Consider the following 18,787-nt stretch of genomic DNA (forward strand, 5'->3'; position numbering starts at 1 on the left):
CTCTTTTGGTTCATATGGTTTTTTAAATCAAAATATGGGCTATCCATGCCCTTCATTTATAAGTTCCTTTTGCTCATTTAGCAATGAGAGATATTTGGAGAGTGACTTTCCTTTCTACAAAATAATTTTTCACCAATAAGAATATTAAAATACAAACTAAGTTGATCAAAAATTAATTAGAAATTTAAAAATAAACATAAGTACAATATAAATTTATATTGTAGAAATAGAAATAAATTGGTGCAAAATAGATAAACCTACTTAAATATTCCTTAAAATTTAGGAAACTACCTCAGATACCCAAAAATTACTAATTTGTGAAAATTCAGTGACTCACTTATACCTGACAAATGTAATTATTGACTATACCTTTGGTGTTTTTTAATGATTAAAATAGCACATGCTGATTAAACTCTAAAACAATATGAAGGTATATCCCTAAAGGTAGCCCCACATTCAAGTTTTTTCAGTCATTCTTGTTTTTAATCAGAATTCACACGTAAATTATTTAAAAGAAATTTATGGTCATACCATATGAACCTTTTTATTTCAGGATAAATATATTCATGTTATTTTTGTTTAAGCCTGCTGAGATCTATCATAGGAACAAAGCAAGTTTTAGTTAAACATCTTCCTATTGATGGACTTACATGATGTTACATTTTGTGCAACTAACTTCTTCATATATATGTGTGTGTGTGTGTGCATGTGTGTATATGTATCCTTATACACATTTATATTAGTGAACTTATATAGTTATCTGTGTAGGATTTATTCCTACCACTAGAATTTCTAGGTCAAAGGATATATACCTTAAAATTTTGATAAATATTTTAATTTTTCCTCTGTAAATGTAATAATTTACTCTAAATAGTACATGAGTTATTTATGCTAAACAGTACATGCCAGTTTGTTTACAGCTTTGCAAATCCTGCATATTCTAATACCTAGATGCCTGAAATAAGAATATGAAAAAAGTCCTAATTTCCTATTGCTAACTGGACGAAAGCTCTGCTTTAAAGCACACTTCAAACTTCTTGATTTTAAATTGTTTAATTGTATTGGGTTTAATGGATTGTTGAAGAAAAACCCCAAAAGTACTGTAAAAGTGTCATCACTTTATGTTAGTTAAAAAATATACCACATAAGGTTAGAATTTTTAATTTGCTGCAGATACTACAAAGTGTCATTTTTCAGCAGATTGGAGTGTTTTGAGTTTGTCTATTGATATCAGTTGTGTTTGCATGCAATGTCAATCAGTTAGGCTTGTCTTTAAATTTGGGTTACATTGAGTCACTGATTCTGTTTCATTGGTTCTTATGTGATGAAATATGATTACAGGGCAAGAAGGCAGTGATGAAGTTCAGGAACTCCATAGGCAATTCACAGAGAATGAATTCATATCAACTTCCAAACATTAACAGTTACATGATGCCTATTCCTCCTCCACTTCCCCCAAACGGGAAAATCACAAGAGAAAATAGATCTGAAACATGGAGAAGGAGAAGATTTCGTCCAACCACTGCTCCAAATGGCTTAGAACCTCTTTTGACCAAGGTGATTATGGAACAAATTTTTCTTTTATTAATTTATCTCAGATTACATTGCACTATTAGATTTCCAGGTTTGCAGTAAAAGAATTTGGAGGAAATTGCATGCAAAATGTTGCGTGTAAAGAAATACAATTTTATAAGTAAGCTTGAATGTATCTGAAACCAAACGCTTGAGTAATTCAGTTGCATAATGAGTTTAGCACAATTAATAATAAAAGATTTAACAATTCTTGTGGTCAAATTTAATTTGACCAATACCTATTTCCAAATCATTTATTTCCTTAAATGCACCTGTTCAGTAACATGTTGTTAGAAATATCTTAACATCTAATTTGTAAAAATTCAGAAACCTTGATATACCTAAAAAACACAATATAGTTTATTTTGAACTATTTATGGCAAATTACTGTATCATACATAGATAAATTATTTCAGTAATTTTTTAAGAGATTACAGTTTGTTGTACTGATTTCCTCAAAATACTAATAGAAGAAACAATTTTAAGGCCTGTTGGACTTTATACACGTACAAGCTAGTAAGAAGGCAAAATATCTCTTCATTTTTATTATGTTAAATATACAACCAATAGCAATTAAATGAAAGTTTTGTGATTGGCAAATAAGCTGGGTCAACATTTCACTGAATGACCATCAGGAAGTGAAGTGCCAGCATGCACATAGATTCTTAAAAACCAACTTCACTTTCAGGAACCTTATTCACCCCATGTCCACGTCTCACTCCCAGCAGCTGTCCTTACCTCTAACCTTCTCAGAAGATGGGGACCATCTTCTTCCTGCTTGCTTGAATTTCCTTTTTTCAACTCTACTTTTACCAATTCTCTCCCTTGGTTGCTGTCTTTGACAGCATGTTTTCTCTCTCATCCCCAAGGCCCACCCTTGCCCTGCGTCTTTGATTAGATATTCTTTCACTGTCAGTGGTAGCTCATACTCTCTGTCATTCTCTCTAATTTGGATTTGCTGCCTTCCTCTAATACTCATCTCTGTCTCTCAACATATTCAGGCCTTAGATAAAGGAGCAAATTATTTCCTCACATGCTGCAACCTTAGACTTCTGTTTTATCTTTTCTTCATTAGTAAGTTCTCTATAGAGCAGTTTACTGGAGCTTAGTCTAACAACCCCAGGCAACTCAACTTACAACAATATTCTTGCTCACAATTTTATGGTCAGCTGTAATTCTAGGACCCAGAGTGGAGGAACAGCTCAGAATGAAGGAGTCTGGAATATGTTGGCCTCATTCATGGGCAACAGAACCACAGAATGCTTTTAAGGTTCCACTCAGGAGTGGCACATGTCACTTACACTTGAATGCCATTTGGCAAGCCCTTGACCAAGACTGACCTCAATGGAGTAGGAAGTTATCAGTCTCTCACAGAAAAGGGCAGTGAATATTTGGAACGATAATAGAATCTACCATATCCACTAACTTAATTTTTCACTCTGCATGCTGGCATTGGTTTCTACCTGGCCAATGAACATGCTCTCAAAAGATGTGGCTCACACTTAGCAAAAACAATGACTTACTCATCATTCTGAAACACTTGGGGGGCAGGATTTGATTTTCGGGTGTTAAAATGTATTACTGGGATACATTCTACCTGTTCACGCTTTTTTAAAACACAAGTTTAAATGTCTCACAAGCCATAAGAATATATAAAGTCTTATCTATATGTACAAGTTCAACAACAATAACCAAGCAAGCACCATGCACTCACTACACCTTCACGATGAACTCTAGTATCGTATTATGCAAGAGCCCCCTTTTTCCTTCCCCGTCATCCTTTCATTTTTCCAGAGCAAGCACCATGCTGACTTCCCTGTGAACTACGTCCCTGCTTTTCTTTAGAGTTCTATTGCTTATATGCATAAAACTTCAGAAATAAGCTCAAACCTAGCATTGTAATGAAAGGACGCTATTTCCGCAAGAAAATAAGCTGAATAGAATCTTTGGGTCACAGCCTGGGTTTGGTTTTTAAACAGTTTTAAAAGCCCCTTCTGGGGAAGTCAGAGTGGTCAGGTCATGAGTGTGTCAAGGTATCTGGTGAGGTCCTAGTGTGAGCCAGACACTGGATGTCCAGCAGGAAAATGACCAGGAGAATGGGCTTCTGTAGCTGGGCATGGAGGAGGGAGCAGCAGCCTCTTCATCCCAGGGTCGTGACAAGTGAAGCACAAATAAGCATCTGAGCCAGGTTCCCCTGGGATTCTGCATTCAGGTTAGAAGCACAGCATGGTGTCGTCAGGCATGCTGGCTTTGACAGACCTTATCATGTCTGTCTCCTGAGTCACAGGGCTTCAGTCTGACTTACTCTTCTTTTTTTCCAAGGGAAAAAAAAAATCCTTTTTCTCTCTTTTTGGAATCTCTATTTTGGGAATGTTAGAACTACTAGACTGATGCTCTAAGATTCTTAGCTTTTCTCTCCTACTTTCTACCTCTTTGTCTTTTTGTTCTACTTGCTGAGAGGTTTTTTTTCAATTTTATCTTCCACACATTCTACTGAGTTTTTTCTCCTGCCATGTTTCAATTCTAAGAACTCCTTTTGTGCTCACTGAATACTACTTTTAAAAATGCATCTTATTCTTGATCTGTATGATTTTAACTCCGTCATATTTGTGGAGACTTGCTTTGTGAGCTAATATATGTTCAGTTTTGGGAAAGAATCATATCCTTTAAATGTTGAAATTAAGGTTCTATAAATGTCCAGTAGATAAATGTTAATTATGTTACTCATATTTTTACATTTGTAGACTTTTTATGTGTTTAGTCTCTTAATTCTTGAGTTATAATGAAAATCCATTCTCTATAATTATGGATTTGTCAATTTGTCTTTGTAATTATGCCAAGTTCTGTTTGTAAATGTTTAGAAAATCTCATATGCTCTCAGACTTAAGATTATTTTAATCTTACTGGTGAGGAGATCCTTTTTGTCATATTACTTTTTGTCTTAAAATCTATTTCGTCTAATAATACTTCTTATTTTCTTTAGATTAGTGTGTGTGTGTCTGTGTGTGTGTGTGTGTACTCTATATGGAGAGTTGACACTTGAATAACATGGGGGGAAGGGATGTCATTTCTCTGCACAGTCGAAAATTTGTATATAAACTTTGACTCCCCCAAAACTTAACTACTTATAACCTACTGTTGACTGGAAGCCTTACCAATAACATAAATATTCAATTAACACATATTTTATATGCTATTTGTATTATATACTGTATTCTTACAAAGTTAGAGAAAAGAAAATGTTATTAGGAAAACTGTAAATAAGAGAAAATACATTTATACTACTGTACTGTATTTATCAATACCGTAAGTTATGTCTTCTCTTTACAAAATGAATCGTCCACCTGTGAGCAAACTCAGCTAGAGAATTCAATTCAACCTTTTCTTGTAATGTCATGACTTTGCTTCCTGGAGTGTTTCTCCAAGTGAAACTTTGTTGAGTCCCATGATGTTATTCAGTGTTTACAGTATTACACTAAACACGATGGAAAATATGTAAGAACTTTGAGAGATTACTTTTTACTCTGATAGATGATTTACTAAAGAGATGAATTGCTCGTGTGGACATGACTAGTGTCACATGGCATTTTAAGTGGATACTCACAACACTTGAGCTCACTACAATAGCAACAGAAGGTGGCTATGAAATTATTACAGCAGTACAGTATGTACTACAGTTAATTTTATGCAGTTATGATTTAATATTGCATCTTTGTATTTGTTTACATTTCTCTTGATTGTAAATGGCACCATGCATGGTCTGTTAAGAGTATGTGTAAGTTTTGATAAATCTTAACTTTTTATAATAGATTTGTGTATATTTTATGGTAGTAAATGATAAAACAGACTAGCATCTACATATATTTTATGCATTCATAACATACATTTTTCTTATTTTTCAAAATATTTCTAGGCTATACAGTTTGTCTTCAAGTTTTTCAAATTGTTGTAAATCTCCAAAGAATTTTCCAACATACTTATTGAAAAAAATTTGCATATGTGTGGACCCATGTGGTTCAAACCCATGTTGTTCAAGGGTCAACCGTATATATACACATATGTATGTGTGTATATGCATATGTGTATATATATTCCTTTCACTTTTAGTCTTTTGGTGTCTTTAGTTTTAAACTTTAGGCTTTAAATATGTTTATGTAACATAGGGGTGGATTGTGTTTGATTCAATCTGAGAATCTCTGTTCTATTAATAAATGAGTTTAGTCCAAGTAATTTACTTTGTTTAGTGATATATTTAGACTTATTTCTACCATCTTAGTTTTTTTTTTAACTTACCATGACGTTTCTTTGTAGAATTTTATGCTATTAATTGCCTCTTCCTTAAACCTCTCCTCTCTTGCCTTCCATGGCATTCTGTTTTCATGCTTCCTCGGGGTCTCCTTTTACCTCTTGTCCTACTCCTTTGTGATTCTTTTTCATCTTCACCCATAAATCTACCCATCCCTATAGGCTTCAGCCTTTACACTTGTTTTTCTATTCAAGATGTAGTCATCTTCACACATGATTTCATGCTAGATGTCTGTTGGAGCTGACTCTAGCCCTGATCCTTAGGCATCGAGTAAAATTGTCTCAGTGGGGAGAGTCACACACTTTTACATTCATACTTGAGTTTAGTTTATTTAGATATAGAAAAGATTCATTTAAGGCGAGATGGCTCTTGTGACTAATTTACACATAAATTCATCTTTCATTTTATGACTATCATCCAGCAAAGCATCTTTTAAAGGCTCTTAAAAAAAGGAAAGAAAGAGTAAAAAGCAATGAAATGTGGCTTGCTGGTATCCACCACCTGCTCCTCTATGAATGTGTAAAACAACATGGTCTCTGGCTTCTGTGATTCATGTCTCTGGGGATGATCAGTAGAGCCAAATGGCAAGGTGTGGTATGACTCACAGTCCAGCAAGTTGTCTCTGGACTCTGTTGCTTTGTCCTGTTTTGTTCTAGCACCTTCAGAGCTTTATACTGCATTTACAGAATCCATAAGGCTAGTTACATTTTGCACCAAGGTTTACCTCACTCACCTCCAGACTTTTGTGTTCCCATTCAGGATCGAGGTAGTCTAACCTTACCAGTCACCTACTCTATACAGCAGCCTGCTGAAAATGTGGAAAGTTTCATATATAGCTTTTATAAAAGTGAAAGTACAGGCTTCCAAATAAGAACCTACTTAATGGTTATGTTTATCTATTTTAGAAACCAATAACAAAGTTTGCTTTTATTTTTTATACATTTTTTGAAAGAGAGGGCAAAAAGCTTATGACACTAGTTTGAGACTTTTCCATGAAAGCCCCCTATCTACCTCCTAGGTACCAAATAAGCCCTGTGCAATTACAGATGTCCAACTGATAGGTCCTACTGCTCCTCAAATTCAACATGGTTACAACTTAAGCCAGTTTCTCCATTCAGTTGCCTTATTTATTTTAAAGCACAAACTTTTGTCCTGTAATTTGGCCTCAAAATCTATAATTTCTTCTTCCTTGTGCATTGCACATCCAGCTAGTTGCTAAGTTCTCTAGATCAGAGTTGTCCAATAGAAATAGAAGGCAAGCCACATATGCAATTCTAAAATTTTCTAATAGTCAATTTAAAAAGATAAAGAGAAACATGAAATAAATTTTAAGATTTTAATATATTTTATTTAATCAAGTATATCTAAAATATCATTTCCACATGTAACCAATATGAAAAATTTTAATTAAGTATGATGTATTTTCTTATACTATGTCTTTGATATTCAATGAATATTTTATACTTACAGCAAATGAGCTACCTTTCAAATGCCCAGCATCCAAATGGGGGAAATGGCTGCTGTACTGGATGGCACAGCTCTAGATGCCACCTGAAGAGTGGCTCATGTACCTGATAATCCTTTTTCATCCTTACTGCTACATCTCTAGTTCAGGGGCTTGCTAACTAATCTCTGAATGGAACTATTGCAATCATCTATATACTTGTCCTGCCTCTAAATGAGAATATAGCTCAGTCCAGTTTTTGTTGATAATGGCAAATGATATGCTAGGTCCTGAGGTTACCAAGATGGGTAAGACTAAACTGTTTCTCTCAGAAAGACTGCAGTCTAGCAAGAGAGACAGATATATTTATACAATTAACCATGATATATTGTGATGAGTACTATAATTGTGATATAAATAAAGCACAATAGAAACATAGAGGAAAGAAATATTAGTTTTGACCGAGGAGATTAGAGAATGCCTCCTAGAGAAGGTGGCATTTGAAATGGGCTTTGAATGATCAGTAGGAAGTTAGCAGATAGAACCAGGGAACTGAGATTGAAAAGCAGAAAGGGGAAAAAGGAATAAGCAAAATTCATCTCGGTTTTATTAGATTCTACATAATGGTGCTAAATTAAACTTTATGGAAAAACTCTCAACATGCTTCTCTACTGCTTGAAACCTTCACTAGTTGGCCCTTTCTTAATGAAAGTAGGTATATTGTTCTGCATGGCTATTTTAAAATGTGGGTTTTTAAAAATTATTCAGGTATGGTGAGACTTACAGATTAAGAGACAATTGCCATCAAAAAGATAGATTGTTACTCACAGTTCCCAAGAGGAGGGGACACACCACATGCATTGGTCAGGGATCCATCCAGAATAATGTTTACCAATCTGGGCATTGGAGTCCAGCTAAATTAATAGGTAAAATTAACCATCACAAGATCAGGTGCAGTGGCTCACATCTGTAATCCTAGTGACTTGAAAGGCTGAGGCAAGAGGATCGCTTGAGGTCAGGAGTTTGATACCAGACTGGCCAACATAACAAGACCCAATCTCTAACACCTGTAATCCCAGCTATCAAGGAGGCTGAGGCAGGAGGTTGGCTTGGGCCCAGGAGTTTAAGGCTGTAGTGATTGCATCACTATGATTGCACCACTGCACTCCAGCCTAGGCAACACAGCAAGACCCCATCTTCAATAATGTTAATAATAACTCTTACACCACACCATGCAGAGCCACACAAGGAAGCACCAGAGTAGGTTAGGAAGCTGAGGGAGTGGGGAAGGAAATGTGAGCAGGAACCCTTATTATCATTTCTGTGGGAAGGAATAGGTGAGATAGATCCTGAAAAATCTAGAGCTCTGATGCCTCTGTAAGGATTGAGGTGTTTTTGGGCACATTGGGAATAAGCATGAGGTAAAATTTACACAGTAGTAAGAAAAATGGCCCAAAAGAAAATGAAAAGAGAAACTATACTAAAAGCAAAGTGGGAGGCAAAACCAGAGAGAAAGAGAAGAGAAAGGGAAGAACATGTGTAATGTAGTGCTGTGAGGTTTTCATACAACCAGCTGCTTCCTAAGTCTTTGGGATATGAACACTCTTCCTCTGGCTTGTGTCAGACTTTCTCTCTCTACGGCCACCAGCATCAACATGGGGATTGCCACTCTTTATGGTCAGGCTGGTTTTGTATCAATCTTTATCAAAGAATAGTAACCAAAATTGGTGTTTGGTTTAACAAGACACTGTGAATCAGTTTTCCTGTTCTGGTAACTATTGAGTTTCTATAAATGTAGCAAGCTTCCTATATAGGGTAGAACCAACCTACTGTAGCTTTATCAGAATATGGAAAGGACAGAATATGGAATGCCTAATTGTTCCATGTCTGTGTCCAGTTGGATCAATGTTAATTAGGTCCTTACTAAGCATCAGCACTGGCAAGTTATTGGGGGCATGAAGATCACTAGGACGTCATCCTTATCTACTGAGAGAGAGATAATACAAGGGAATAATTCCAATATCATGTGACTCATACAATTGTAGAGGCCTGGAGATTAAAAGTAGTTGATAGTGTTTGGGCCACTACAATCAATTCAGTTGCCAGACATTTAAACGTAGCATGAGAAATTGCAATCACTGGGAGATAGTAGGTATTAGAAAATATAACACATTTTATGTTGCCTGGGGAATGTTGGAACTTATCCCATGGATAATGGGAATCACTGGAGGGCTTTAAGCAGGAGAGTCACATGATCTGTTTAATAACAATAGATCACTCTGATTTCCAACAGGAGGGAGATTTTGAGGGATATCAGACTAGAAGTGGGGAGACTAATTCGTAGGGTGACCATACTTCTCAGTTTTCCTGGAATAGTTCAAAATTCTGCCCCTTTCCCCCCCTCATTTCCTAATTTTTAGTAACACTTCTTTCACTGTGTGTCCAAGTTTGGATGATAAATTTCATGGTCACCCTACTTGATGTCCAGAATTCACCAGGGCTTCGTGAAGAAGATGGAGAGGAGTTATTGCCCAACACTATCAACAAGAACAGGCCCTTTGACACTATACTTTTTGTGTGGGCATGGATAAAAGAGATTTCAGTGAAAACTTAGTATATCAATTGAATGCTAAATGTTGCAAATATATAATGACTGATGGGTTAACCACTCAATGGGCTTGCTGTTTATTTATCAGCTCAGTTGTACTTGCCTGAGAAATCTGAAAAGAAATGAGAAGGAAAGTCATAAGCAACTGGTGAAGGAAGTCAGAAAGAAGAGCTTTAGTTATGCAGGGGCATGAGGCCTTGTTCCTGTTCTTCAAATGGAACTGAATTTTCATGGAAGGTTTTGATACTTACTTGAGGATAGCAGAAAGGGCCGAGAAACCTTATTAAAGTTTCATTTGTCTCTGGTCATTATATCTTTGCAAGATGGTAAGTATAGAGGCAGTTCAGTCAATTGAAAGAAACTACTGTTTGTTTCCTAGTGTGTATATTTAATCAGGAGCTGTCACTTGGGCCTTCTGTTAGAACTCAGAAAAAATTTACTTGGTTGCAATAATTAGGGAATATTTTTTAAAAAGAGAATGAAATAATGAGACCCAAGAGAAAAGAGATGTTACCATCAGAAATAAGCTTTAGCAGAAAGAAATATGAATAAGAGGAAATGAAAAGGATAAAGGGCTGCCTTTTCCTGTATTTTTCTCTTTAAAAGTTTCTCCTTCCAGTTTCTCATTTCATACACAGGACACAGGTCTTTCCCTGACTCTAATCCCACTATTACCTAGTATTTATATAGTGCTTATCGCCTACAAACTCACAGGGCTGCCTCTAAATCCATGCTGCTTCAGAAAGTATTGCTTAACAAAAGGGGGATGCTTTTATTTAATCAGTCACTTCATTAAAGGTGCTAGGTGCAGCTTGGAGCTGGATTTGCCTGAGGTCTGCTGATTGTGCAGTGGGCTGCACACAGGCATGTCACAGCTCCACAGTTGCCCAGGCAAGAGGAAACATGGGATTATGATTTTCCAAGTAGGAGTCAGACCTGGCATCATCCCCTTTGCTTCAACTGTGATTCAGGGAGATGTTTCTAATCTGCAAGAAATTATCCAGTTTGCTGATTTACTTTCATGGCTCTTGATGCCCTGTAATATGTCTCTTGATTATCTCTTTATTTGAGAGCTCTTCCTTCCAACAGGCAAGAAAATTTGCTTGAATTTTTAAATCTTGGACTTTCTCCCTCATTTATACTTTCAGATGGTTGCTAGCAGAATTTCATTCCATCAGATTTCTTTCCTCTGGTTTTTGCTTCAGAGAATAGAATGAAATGGAAAAAAAATTATCTGAAGTGGAAGAGGATGAGTTTAGAGATGGAAATATTTTAGTAGTTCCTTCAAAAATGTTTGTTGCAGCGTTGTTATTCTTTAGAAAATGCATGCTTCTCATGCATCTATAATTTGATGGAATCAACTCAAATTACTGCCTTGGATCCACTTAAAGTTGGTCTCTGCACATTTTTTGTCTAGCTTAAAATTGATTTTTAGGAAAGTGAAGTAGATGAGAAGGAAAGGCTGGCCTGTGTACAATTCTAGAGGCCTACAATGTTCTTACTAGCCCCCCTTAAAGTCTTTCAACCCTCTCAGCCTTTCTTATTTCTCTGCCTCTTCCTCCTTTCCTTTGTTCTGCTTCTACTTCCTCCTCTTCCTCGTAGAGGTAAGGCAAACACTGTGCTCATTCACTATTATGAAAATATTTCAAACAATTAATTAGGAGTCAATGCCTAGGACATTGATTTTCTGGCATACACATTTACTGCATATTTTATAAATAATTTAAATTGGGCAATGCCATAGGATATCAAATAGGTTTTTGTAGTAATTTTAGAGACTTTGATCGGTAGATTGTTTTGATACTATAAACAATATTGATATTGGATTTTCAATCAACTGAATGCCCCTGTGAAACTGGATAGTCCCAAGCACAAATTATTGATGACACCGATCTTCAGAATGACCGTAGAAGAAATCATACATGTGCATCTCCCTCTCAGATGGAATAAGCCCAGGGAAGGATGTGTTGTCAGTGCTCAGCTGTAAAGATAAAGCAGCCAATTACAAAAACTATTGCTAAATCTCTAAGTCAGTTCAAACTGAAACAAAATGATGTTACTAATATTTATTTAGTTCATTTGTTTGGATTTTTATTGGAGAACCAGCTAAAAGAGCCAAAAGTTTCTTCTTGGTGTCACTGAAATTTTTGCTATATATAACAAACACACTCCCACACACCTCCCCACACACTTGCACTTAAAGTAAAAAATGACAAACTCTATCCAAATCCCCATTATTTACATTAAAAGTACAAAGCCAAAACATGTATGTTATAGTTATTTAGGAGGATTTATTTTGCAATGGGTTTGACTTTTTGTGCATTTGTAAATTGACACTTTATTTAGATTTTGTTGGTAGGTGCTTAAAAATAACCTTCTTTATTCTTCATATTACAATGTCAGATAAGAACTCTCATTAGAAAGTAATTCATTAATAAGCCTCATTTTTCTGTTTATTTCAGGATTCAAGAAGGATTCATAAAACATCCTTACATAGTAATGCAGCTATTACAATGATCTATTTGGGGAAAAATGTGCACCTATCTTCTGATAATCCTGACTTCCGGGATGAAATTAAAGTTTATCAGCAGCACTGTGGTGGGGAAAACCTTTGTGTCTACAAAGGCAAACTACTTGAAAAAGGTACACATAAAATGTGAATGTTTTTTAATTGCTTGGAGTTGATGCTATAGATAAGCTGCTGTTGATATAATATCAAAATGACTTCAATCACTTTATGAAATTATGCATATCCAGGGACTTATAAACCAGCTGCCTAAAAGTAAATCTAGATTTACTGCTCTATGATTGAAACTGAAGCAGCAATTACTCTCGCAGATTGTGGAAGAAAGGATTTGGAGTGATTTAACCTGGTAACAGATTAATTTTGGGATGGAGATATATGATCATTAAAATGTTGCACGAATAAGCTGTCCCCGAAATTACAACTTAACTATTTGGCTTGCCATAGTGAATTATGCCATACATTATTCTAAGAGAAAAATACCAGATTGGAAATTTGTTCTTTAGAGGTATGTTGAGATAAAATCACAAATCCAATAAACTGCAGGGTGAATCACACCTAAATAACTTGGTGGAGAATTTGGCTAAATAGCTTTTTAGTACATTTTTGCTTTCATTTGATCATAAATCCACTTTTGTCAGCATAGGATAATGTTTATATGCAATATAGGTTTTTGCAAATTATACTGTAATGTTTTTCTTCAATATTTAGTTCAAGGGAGCAGCAGTGAAAAGAAATAGTGTTTACAGGGTTATATTGTTACTTCCTTGCTTAAGAAACTGGGTCCAAAAAGTAATAGCATTTTTACTAATTAAAAGAAATATATGTATTTGGATAATCTTGGTAGGAGTTACGGGGAGAATTGGGGACAAACATGGAATTTTTACTTTTAGTCTTTCTGATTTCCCTCATTAATTGAAGACAGTGACTATTACTTAAAATAAAATTCATGTCCTTAAAGAGAGACTATAAATTCATATTGAGGAATTACATATGTAAAACTTTCCATCACAAAAATGGTAAACACTTAAATGATAGTTTCAACTTAAAGTGAAACACAATATGATGCTCAATGATGTCAGAAACTGTTTTTTTCCATTTCCATTTTATATATTTGGTAGGAATGCAATTTACCTTGTTTATTTTGCTGTAGCATTCCAGAGTTCATTCCTTTCATTTTGTAGTTGAGGAAAATGAGATGATTCCAGAGGTGGAGTGGCTCCCCAAGGTAACACTCTGACCAGAGTCGAGAGCAAATCCCGAGCCCCTGGCTAGGTGCAAGGCCCTTGATCAGTTCCAGGCAGCCCCAGTGAGCTATTCTGAGTAGCATGGAGTTTCCTACATTTCCATGATATAAGTGGGGTGAAACCCCTAATGATAGTGGCATAGATACATACACTTATTTTTTTAAAGTATAACTTTCAGCTATTAATTTAGGAGAATGCTGAAATTAGCTGTAAAGTCGGAATTAATGTGATGAAAACTGTCCTGGACTTTAGGTCACACTTTATTCAACAAAATGCACATATAACATCTATTTGCTGGAAAATGTGATAGATACAAATGAAAAAAGAATGAGGCTTAGCTAAATGATTGTCTGGTAGACGATGTACACTCTGTGATGAGAGTGAAAAACCAAAGGTTATGGGAGAAAGGGTGTTACTTGAGTCAGTGTTATTTTGCATACATATTGATGCTGGGACGTTTTGTTATGGCATTGGACAGTCTTGAATAATAGCATGGAATGGGGACTTAAATAATTGAATCTTGTCCATGCAAAAATTTTGTCTCAGCTTTCCCTTGATTGCCAGGAAAGTAATTGTTCAAAATTGAAAAGTTGGGTGGCTCAGAGTTGACTTGTGGTTCAGCAATCTTAGCAATTTAGCTGGACTGAAAAGAATCTGCCCTTTCTACAAATCAAAGCTGTGCATGATTCAGTCAAATGTGAATAGAGTTTTAAAAGATTTCTGTTAACAAAAGTTGGAGGGGGAGCATCTAACATTGTGCTTGGAGCAGTAAACTCATTAAGATTTGGCTTTCATTAATTCGTCTTGCCTTTTTATTAGAAGTAACAATAAAATTAATTATTTAGAAAGGTGGCAAGTGCATCCTTTATTCCCAGGTAATTCATGATGTCTTGCAATTTGATTTTAGACTTCAAGCCACAAGCTGATTGTTTATTATATACACCTATGAAGTTACTGAGTATTTCCTGCTACTTGTAGAGTACAATTTCTTCACAGGCATTTTTATTTGCCATGTTTATCTTTTCAGATAACACAAACCATGGCTTCCTGGGTTCATTTTAAGTGCAAAAAAAAGTAACATTTTTTTTCTGGCTTTCTTAGAATGCCTTCCTTTTCTGCCCCATTTTCCTGTATTTCCATAACTGGATCCTGTTGCATCTATCTGTGCATTCCTCATTATGCTCTGGCAAATACAGCTGCTTCACTTGTCCCATACACACTATTATTTTTCCTTTGCTTCTGCTATTTCCTTTGTCTATAATACTTTCTCTTTTCTCCTTTTCAAATTCAAATCTTACCCATCTTTTAGGACTCAGATTAAGGCTGCACAGCTTTCTCACTGACTTCTACTCTGTTTTATCCCAATAGCTTTCAGTCAGCACTCAAAACTGAAGCAGTTCATTGTGCTTTGACTTATATTAATTGTTTTTAATTTTTTTCTTTTTTAAGAGACAGTCTCTCTCTCACCCAGACTAGAGTGCAGTGGCGCAATCATAGTCACTATAGCCTTGAACTCCTAGGGTAAAGTGATCTTCCTAACTCAGCCATGCCCAGCTAATTTTTAAATATTTTTTAGAGAGGTAGGGTCTTGCTATGTTGCCCAGTCTGGTCTCAAGCTCCTGGACTCCAGCAATCTCCCTGCCTTGGCCTCACAAAGCATTGGGATTACAGACTTTAGCCACCACACTCAGCCCTGTTTCTTATTTTTCTTTTATCATTGACTTTTTTTTCAGTTTTAAAAAATAGCTTTATTGAGGTGTGAATTAAATGCCATAAAATTTATTCATTGTAAGCGTATAATTCAATTTCTTTTTGGAATTGTACAGAGTTGTGCAGCCACTATCACAAACCAGGTGTAGGACATCTCCAGCACTTCAGGAAGTTCCCTTGTTCTCTTTGACAGTTGGTCCCTGTCTCATAGACAGCCCCAGGAAGACACTGATCTGCTTTCTGACTGTACAGATTTTCTTTTCTGGACATTTCCTATAAACACAATCATACCATGGGTAGTCTTTTGTCTTTTTACACTCACTTAGCGTAATGTTTTTGAGAGTCATGCATATTTGTAGTATCAGTAGTGGCTCTCTCTTTATATTGCTGAGTATATTCCATTACATGGATATACCATATTTTTAAAAATTTATTCCCCAATTAGAGGACATTTGTATTGATACTAGTTTGGGACTATGAACATAAAAACACAAGTTTTTGTGTAGATACAAGTTGCTCTTGATTAGATTCCTAGGTGTGGTTTTGATTGCTTTTATTTCTAGGTATATGTCATATTTTCCCTTTTTTAAACATGTCTTTTGATTGTTTGTTGAAAACTACATATTTAGGTGCTATTTTAAAGTTCCTGTGAATTCTGGATTCTGACTTTTCCCTATCAAAGGTTATTGTTGTTTCTGGTTTTTCCTTCCTTTTTTTGTTTGTTTGTTTGTTTTTTGTTGTTTTTTTTAGTAACTTACCAAAATTAAATCTGTGAAATTTAGCCTTCATCATCCTGGTGCAGAGCCAGCCATGTTTTGCTCAGATTAAAAAATATTATATTGCTATTTTTTAGTCTGGACTCTTGGGGTAGTTTCTGTGTTTTTATAGCTCATTGCTAACGTCCCCAAAAGTATATCTGAAAACATCAAGAATTTATTCTCTTGTGGGTTTCTAGGCCAAAAGTCAAAAATGAAGGTATTGGCAGGGACACACTCCCTGAAAAGCCCCAAGAAGCATTCTTCTTAACTCTGTCAACTGGCCTTCCTTGGCCTGTGGTTCCGTCACTTCAATTTCTGCCTCTGTGTTCACATACTATTCTTGTGTGTCTGTGTGTGTCCTCACCTCTTTTTATAAGGATAGCAGCCATTGGATTGAGGGCCAAACTTAAATCCAGGATGATCTCATCTTGATCCTTCACTAATTATATCTTTGAAGACCCTATGTCCAAACAAGGTCACATTCTGAGGTTCTGGGTGGTCATGAATTATTGGAGGACACAACTCAGCCGACTACAGTGGGTTCAGGGGTACATTCAAACTGTGGGCAATTTTCAAGAATGCTCCAACTTTTATTTTCCACCAGGTTCTCTTGTGTTTCTTCTGTGCCTAAGGGAAAGCTACTGGTAGGCTGGAAATGTATGAAAAGGTTGAGCCCTCTCTGATCCATGCCACTTCCAGTTAGCCAGGGATATATAGGGAGCTTATCAAATGCTTCTATGACTGGTTTATTGCTTCTATGTTCCTTTTAAATTTTGAGTTGTCTGCTGGCCTGTTGCTTGCCCTTATTAGAACTACAGTCATGGCTGGTTGTGGTGGCTCATGCCTGTAACCCCAGCACTTTGGGAGGCCAAGACGGGCAGACTGCCTAAGGTCAGGAGTTCAAGACCAGTGTGGCCAGAAAGGCGAAACCCCGTCTCTACTAAAAATACAATATATATATGTGTATATATATATATAGCTGGCCATGGTGGTGTGTGTCTGTAATCCCAGCTACTCGGGAGGCTGAGGCACGAGAATAGCTTGAACCCAGGAGGCAGAGGTTGCAGTGAGCCGAGATTGCATCACTGTACTCCAGCCTGGGCGACAGAACAAGAATCCTTCTCAAAAAAACAAAACCAAAACCAAAACAAACAAACAAAAAAACCCAAAACTACAGTCACAGGCCCATAGAACCTCTGACCTTCCCTGTTAGCTTGCCTTTGAGATTCCTACTTATTACTGGTCATACCACAGAACAAAGGTTTTTCTCCTTGCACTCTAAATCAAGTCAACCCCCACAGACAGCAAAGCGGCTGGTTATTTGTGGCCTGGCCTACCCTATTAGAACTGCTGTGATAAGGCGGTAGCAGATGTTGGGGATAAGAGTAGCCCCGGCAAAAATGCATGGATTCCCATTACCTAAAGTTCAGTAATTTTTCATGAATACATGCTTCTCAGTTTGTTTTAAGCCTTTAGTTCTTCTCCAGAGATAAAATTTTAAGAAAGAGAGGATTTGGTGACCGCAGTCCAGAAGACTGATATATTAATTTTGCCTCTCCTGTTTAATGATATCTTTTTGAGTCAGAGAACACATTTGATATTTTTCAGTATTTTTGTTTCTCTTTAGTGCCTAAAACAGTGCTACCAACTGTCAGTGAACAATAAATAATTAACTGTACAAATATTATAATTATAATCATATATAATGCTTTCTAATATTTTACATTCTAAAATATTTAAGACTGTGTTGTGGATAGACTAGCACATTCCACCCACCCCCATCTCTGTTTTATGGGTGAAAATTCTGAAAGGCAACAAAGTTAAATGACTCACCAAAATACACTCACCTGTGCCATGGACCAAAACCTTCTAATTTCTAGACTACGTTCTTTCCACTGCTCCATGAAGAAATCATCAAGTCAGGATGGGGAGGTGTCACTGTATTTAAAATACAAAAATAAGTAACAAAGGAGTAAAGGCAAACGGTGTCAGTTCTTGTTCTAGAAGTCTGAAAAACAATGAAAAAACAAAATGGAGTAATATCTGGGCATACTCTCCAGCTACATGAGCATCCGATGGAAGGGCAGTCACTTCTAGGGGTTGATTTCCTGAGCCCTTTCTCAACATTTCCTTAAGTTGAGAACTTATGCCACTCTCTTCCTGAACTGGCAACTTAGGAAGTTATGGAGCATGATACTGCAGCAGAATGGTTTATATTACAGGAATGTAGAATCAAGCTTCTATAACAAAAACAATCAAACTTGCTTTCACCACCTGAGGAGTCCATTTATCATTAAGACAAAAGGATTTTTAAAAATATTGTATCCTAGTTTTCCCAGACTCTAACCTTTTTCAGCTCTTTCTTTCCTAGTTTAATTTTACATCAGAAATACTAAGGTATAAATGACTGAATTACCTTTTTAATAAGTCTGTTCTTTAGAATGAGTTGCATCTAGTGTAGTTTTTTTTTTTAGACGGAGTCTCACTCTGACTCCCAGGCTGGAGTTCAGTGGCGTGATCTCGGCTCACTGCAAGCTCCGCCTCCCGGGTTCACGCCGTTCTCCTGCCTCAGCCTCCCGAGTAGAGTAGCTGGGAATACAGGTGCCCGCTACCACGCC

At 36.3% G+C, this 18,787-nt stretch overlaps 1 protein-coding gene and 1 long non-coding RNA gene across 5 annotated transcripts in view; one reads left to right on the forward strand and one right to left on the reverse strand.

The window, feature by feature from the left end:
* ERICH3 (glutamate rich 3) overlaps positions 1 to 18,787 on the forward strand; it is a 105,735-nt gene that overhangs the window by 40,494 nt on the left and 46,454 nt on the right. For all 3 annotated transcript variants that reach the window (XM_004025985.5, XM_055366566.2, XM_055366610.2), the window contains 2 exons: positions 1,342 to 1,557; positions 12,393 to 12,573. In XM_004025985.5, the coding sequence (XP_004026034.5) occupies positions 1,342 to 1,557; positions 12,393 to 12,573 (397 nt within the window). The remainder of the gene's footprint in view (positions 1 to 1,341; positions 1,558 to 12,392; positions 12,574 to 18,787) is intronic.
* LOC109024797 (uncharacterized) overlaps positions 11,588 to 18,787 on the reverse strand; it is a 31,988-nt gene continuing 24,788 nt past the window's right edge. For both annotated transcript variants that reach the window (XR_002004329.4, XR_008672841.2), the window contains exons 2-3: positions 18,017 to 18,107; positions 11,588 to 11,911 (exon numbers count right to left, since the gene is read on the reverse strand). This is a non-coding gene — a long non-coding RNA (uncharacterized lncRNA). The remainder of the gene's footprint in view (positions 11,912 to 18,016; positions 18,108 to 18,787) is intronic.

This window comes from Gorilla gorilla, chromosome 1, assembly GCF_029281585.2.
Source record: "Gorilla gorilla gorilla isolate KB3781 chromosome 1, NHGRI_mGorGor1-v2.1_pri, whole genome shotgun sequence".
Taxonomy (NCBI): Eukaryota; Metazoa; Chordata; class Mammalia; order Primates; family Hominidae; genus Gorilla; species Gorilla gorilla.